This window comes from Blennius ocellaris (assembly GCF_963422515.1).
Source record: "Blennius ocellaris genome assembly, chromosome: 5".
Classification (NCBI taxonomy): Eukaryota; Metazoa; Chordata; class Actinopteri; order Blenniiformes; family Blenniidae; genus Blennius; species Blennius ocellaris.
Genome location: NC_137654.1, coordinates 5200803 through 5206802, shown reverse-complemented (window position 1 = coordinate 5206802; position 6000 = coordinate 5200803). Strand labels below are relative to the sequence as shown.

General features: G+C 45.8%; 1 protein-coding gene across 3 annotated transcripts in view; it reads right to left on the bottom strand.

Annotated features, from left to right (window-relative positions):
- vps13d (vacuolar protein sorting 13 homolog D) overlaps positions 1–6000 on the bottom strand; it is an 88460-nt gene that overhangs the window by 20448 nt on the left and 62012 nt on the right. For all 3 annotated transcript variants that reach the window (XM_080496590.1, XM_080496592.1, XM_080496591.1), the window contains exons 41-44: positions 1720–1872; positions 1429–1564; positions 1300–1347; positions 1048–1198 (exon numbers count right to left, since the gene is read on the bottom strand). In XM_080496590.1, the coding sequence (XP_080352716.1) occupies positions 1048–1198; positions 1300–1347; positions 1429–1564; positions 1720–1872 (488 nt within the window). The remainder of the gene's footprint in view (positions 1–1047; positions 1199–1299; positions 1348–1428; positions 1565–1719; positions 1873–6000) is intronic.

Below are 6000 nucleotides of genomic sequence, written 5' to 3'. Positions count from 1 at the left end.
GAGACTGATATAACTGAATTGGCTATCATTTCCTGTTTAGACAGGTGGAGCTCCGAGGTTCTGATACAGATCAGATTAAATTTCAATAACATTATTAATAACTATCTTTGATCATTATTAATCATTATGGACAGAGGCGCTGGTCTCTGGATCAGGGGAAGATCTGACCCTCGTGGTCGGGTCAGCAGAGGAGTTGAGGAGTGAATGCTTCTGGTGTTAGCTGGAGGCTAACGCTGGTTAGCTGCTGGGATGCAGCTCCTCCCGGGTGTTGACAGGAGAAGACTCGCTGCAAGACTCTGCAAGACTGCTTTGAGGAGTGAAGGTTTGTGGATTCAAAGGTGTCAAATCTTGAGAGCTTCACACAAGCAGTGACTAAGTGTCTTTTGAGCAGAAAGCGGGGGAGGGTCTGCTGTGGTAAAAGCCCCCCCCCCACTGGGTGTGATGGTCAATCACATTCCCGGGTCCAAATTCCTATGTCATGGCTGTATCATGACAAATGAAAACTGTCTTTCCCTAGAAATGAACAAACCTTCTGTGGTCTGGTGAGATCCCAACATCAGTGACTTGTTTATCTCGTTGAAGCAGGTACCTTAGCGCACAATGCTCATTTGCCTCTGCATCTTCCGCTTCGCTAACTTTGCCCTGAGAATTTTGTTCTCAGAGCCCGACACCTCATGGCTAATAGCATCCAGGCTAGCATTATCCCAGGTGTTTTTTTTTGAAGCATGTTTCTTTCAAGGTCCTCTGTTTTCCGGGTCCTTTACTCCACGTGGAAGAGGACATCTTGTCCGGAGATTATTTTCCAATCTGAAGGTGTTATTTATCTATAGCTGTCGTGGTTTTCCAAAATGTTCCCACAAAGCTCAGTCTCTACCCTATTGTTCTTCTACCGGAAGTCTCAAATTCTAAGTTTGTTTTATAAGAGTGACGTCACTAAGAGCTACTTTTAGCCTCAGGATGCTTTGTGAATACAGCCACAGGAGTTTACAGAACATCAGACATCAGTTTAAATAGAACAAAAAGTAAAGAAAGGGAGCAGTATCTCACTGTCGGGCGCTGAGGGGCTGTCCAGCCGGACCTCCATAGGAACATCCAGGCAGTTCTTCACCATGAGGGCCGAGCGCACCGTGATCACCTTCCTGGCGCTGCCCTCCATCGTGATGGAGAAGACCACCCGTACAGGAGGAAGGGCTGAGAACTGCAAGGCCAGACAAATTCAATGTGACATCTTTAAATAACGTACCTGTCCGTGTTTCACTCATTTAAACAGCGTGCTGGAAGCAGACTGGGCAGACTTACATAAACATGAGGGTGGATAATGTTGGTCCTGCTGATCGGACTGCCAACCTGTGGGCAGAGAGGAGAAGACCTGAGCTCACAAGTCCTTCAAATGACCTTGAATAAAGCTGGTTTCTAAATGTTCCTTACGGTGTTGGAAGAGTTGTTTCTATCTGGAGCTGCATAGCGGAAGAACACACCCACTTTGTCCACAGACACGGGTTTGACTTGCTCCCATCCACACACCTGGACCAGCAGCTGGTGCAGCTTCAGTTCGTGAGTGTGTCTGCAAACAGCGACATTACAAATTCACCCGTGACCGTTTGACCTCCAATAACATCGAATCAAAGTCAAGCTTTGCTTACAGTGAGATTGCTGTTAATGGGACAGAATGTTCTGGTGGATCAGTTGTGGTGTTGTGAAGGTGTGTCATGCTAGTACCGGTGACGGAGTTTCTCACGGGCCTCAAACTCAAAGGGGATCTCCTCCCCAGGCAGCACCTCTCTCCACTGGCTCACATTGTGGGTGTCGTCAGTTCCTGGACCATGGGCGTCTGAGATGGAGTCTGCACTGCTGCTGTGAGACAGCGCCACCCTAAGGAGGGAAAGTGAAGTGTGAACCGGTACGCTTCTCACTGAAGTGTTCCTGCAGTGGTTTGAAGTGTCTTAACAAAGAACCTTTATCTAAACAAAGAAGCTTTATCTAATAGAGAATCATTATCTCTCATAAAAACATATTCTTAGAAATTCATCAGGAGAATTTTAAAAATCTGGATTCGGCACCATTAAGCAATTTAGAACAAATTCAGAACAAACAGAATGAATATTGCTATTAATATATTAATATTGATATTAATATTTCACGTTGTTCTGCAACTTCTTGAGTACGGCTCCTTGGCCTGCCTGAGCCAGACCCTGAGTTCCTTCTGCACACGCTGGAGCTCCTGTTGATCACCGTCTTTAAAGGCCTTCTTCTTCTGCTCCAGAAGGTCTTTGATGTCAGTTGTGATCCAGGGCTGGTTGTTGGAGAAGCGGCGTACAGTTCTTACAGGAACCACAGTGTTCATGCAGAAGTTGATGTAATCTGTGGTGCAGTTAACAGCGCCTCAAGGTTTGTCTCAAAGCAGTTTCTCAGAGCCTGCTCTGCACCCGGAGACCACTTCCTGAAGGTTCGGGTTGTGATTGGTAGCCTCCTCACTCTTGGGATGGGGTGAGGTTGCAGCAAGTTCAGGTGGTGGTCTGCTTTACCCAGAGCGGGCAGTGGAGAGCAGCTGTATGCGTCTTTAACATTTGCATACAGCAAGTATGGTTGCAGTCCACATGCTGGGTGAAAGCAGGAAGTGTCAAGTCCAAATTAACATGATTAAAGTCCCCTGATGTTAGCATAACGGCCTCGGGGTGTTGCGACTGTCGTCTGGCAACCGCGGAGTGGATGATGTCACAAGCTGCTTCTGCATTAGCTTGAGGTGGAATGTAGGTGCACAGCATGTCTGAACAGCCATGGTAGATAGTAGGGGCGTAGACTCACGGCCAAGAGTTCTACGTCCCTACAGCATGACGTCATTTTAATCTGTACATTCCCAGGGTTACAGCTCGGGTAGTTCAACGTTGGCGTCCGGGATGTTGGCAGTGAGCCAGGTTTCAGTGAAGCACAACAAACGACCCTCCCTGTAGATCTTCACATTCTTCACCAGCCCAGCCAGTTCATCCATCTTGTTCAGCAGGGCGTTCACGTTTCCCATGATCATCGATGGCACCGTAGGCTTGTATCGCCACTTCCTCTCTAGCTCCTACTAAGCACCATCTGAACCTCGTCAGAAGACCGCGGTGCTGTGGAGTGCTGATGCTTCAATAAACCCACACAACAAAATAACCAGTGGGTGCAAAGCGTTGCACGTGAGCAATAACGGGAGTGTTCACGGCAGAGGAAATATTTTAATATTGCAGACTTGTTGAGAGTGACGACCGTCACTATGAGAAAAATGACATGGAGGAACCTGGAGGCATGTAGGAATGGACAGGATCAGAGTGGAGTTTGCTCAAAACAAATTGATTTGTTCTGTCTATACAGTAATACAACACATTTAATTAACTTATTTAATTGTGATTGTGAAAAATGCTGATGTTGTCAATGATCACATCTATACGGACCACAGACAGAGCCAATTGCGTTGTGCAGTCCCGCTACAAAGAGTGGTAGAATGTAGGGTCGTGAACGACGCAGCGTTGTGACGTCATTATGCAACGATAATGGCACGAAGAACGTAGAATTGCGGCTGCAGGTCAACTGTTATCTGAAGCTGGGAGCTTCCTGTACCTTTCACAGTAAAAGCCCACAGTTCCAGGAGGTTCATTGCAGACTTGTTGAGAGTGACGGAACATTCTAGTGAATTAAACAACAACTACAGGACATTAAAGACACACCATCACACTCATGGTTCTAACAATCCAGATCTCCCACATTTATCTTCCATTTTAATAATGTGTCGCGATAAAGGAGCTGAGAGCTGCAATGCATCATGGGAGTTTCTGTTTGTGGTGTTTTAAATGTAATTATTGGGGGTTATATTAGATTTGTAGTGTTGGTAATAATTGTGTTGTGTTTTTGTTGCTTAGTTCATGTAGTTTAGTTTATTAGTTGTAAGTTGTCAACCAGCAGTGAAGAAGGTTTTGTGCGTCGTGTCCTCCTGGCATGGTCTTCCTGTGGGACTGTCAAAATAAAAGACTGGTGTGTCGTGTCCTCCTGGCATGGTCTGCCTGTGGGACTGTCAAAATAAAAGACTGGTGTGCCGTGTCCTCCTGGTATGGTCTGCCTGTTGGACTGTCAAAATAAAAGACTGGTGTGTCATGTCCTCCTGGCATGGTCTGCTGGCGGACTGTCAAAATAAAAGACTGGTGTGTCGTGTCCTCCTGGCATGGTCTTTCTGTGGGAGTGTCAAAATAAAAGACTGATGTGCACGTCTGTTGTAAAGTATAAGCTTTTTCTCGAGTGCGCTTCTTTTATATTGCTCACCATAACATCACAGAGATATTGTGAGTGACAAAGTGGGTGTGTGCACATGGGCGAGTTGGACTGTGGCGCATGTGGGTGTGAGTCTCTGGGTGTTGAGTTCAGTGGGAAACGGACCAACTGGCTCTTTGAACATTAAAGGTTGCCGACCCCTGACCTTAATGATCTGTATCCATATCTGTACTCGGGGTGGGTGGGGCCTAAACTGGAAGTGGGCGTGGTTCAATTGAAACTGGGTGGAGCTTAAATTGGTACATTAAGTCTGAAATTGATATGATTGATCAGAAGTTGCTTTATTTATTGTTTATTTGAAAACTATTTACAGAACAGCCTCAGAATCGAGATTCAATGTTTAAAGGTGTACAGGAGGATTTTCCCGAATTGTAGGAAAGACACGCCCTCTCCACCGTTTGAAAAAATGCACATGCGCAACACTCTCCCTGCTCCCGAGACGGAACGCCTACTAAAACGTGTAGAGAGACGTGACGAGCCCAGTTCTCCTCGTGCACGCTCTGTTTACAAGTCACAAGTCGGCGTCGCTCACATCGCTCACTTTACAAGAAGAAAATAAACTAATCAACCCTGGAAAGTTACAATCTAGACGTAGAGAACTTTTACTGGAAGTGATTTGAAATGGATTTCTCCAAATAGAAGCCAAACTTTCCCTGTGGAGTAGAAACTTGGCGACTGAAGCGTCAGTGGGAAGCCCAACCTGGGCTTTCAGCGCCATCGTGTGAAACAATCTCCCAAAACACTCTGGTCTTGTTTCTCTCTTCCCAAGCCTTTCTCTTCTTCTCATACACTTCCAAGACGTTTTCTCTTGCGACCCTCTGCCGTTTTCAAAGTACCCGGTGAGAACTGCGAGCTAGCTGAAGGCGTAGCTCACCATAGACACCTGAAAGCGCGCATGCGCAGAAAGTGAAAACTTATAGATCCACGCTACCTGGGGACGAGCACGTACGACGGCGTGACGTAATACATCACCAGAATGATTGACACTTGGGAGGACCAATAGTCTTGATGATCCACCCGGAAGTGTAACATCCTCCTGTACACCTTTAATATATAAAAAAACCGATATCACAAATATATATATTTGTAATATTTATAATATACTTATTTTCATGAACCGCCATATACAATAAACATATTAATATAGGCTACTTTGTGTGTTCAGCTATATGTGTATATGTGTGTCAGTGGTCTGTAAGACTGTTTATTTATTAATGATGTGTGAACCTGATGATTCATGTAAACATCCAGTAGTGGTAAACAGGAAATAATATGTCAGCCTTGTTCACCGTGTTCTTCTCAAAACGTTTCCCTACAGACTTTACACCACCAAAAAACCCCGACTGGAGTGGAGGCAGTGTCCGACGCGACACGAGCCGTTTTCAGCTCCGTCTTGTCAAATGCACCGCGTACGTAAGTTCACTAAGTAGCTTTACATATTATACAAACCGAAATAGAGAGATCAGTCACTGTCTGTGTCTGTGAGAGTTGGACACTCTGGCTGCAGAGGTGTGTCTGTAGGGAGGGGCGTGGTCTGTGTGTGACTGGCCAATCACAGAGCATGAGCACGGATATTGACGAGTTTTACTTGTATCATGCTTCTACTCGTCAAAAATGCTTTCTCCGTACCGGATACTCGTCTGAAACAAGATTCCAGCTCGTCCCTAGTTGGTATAATGTTATGGCAGAAAGGTTGTGCCC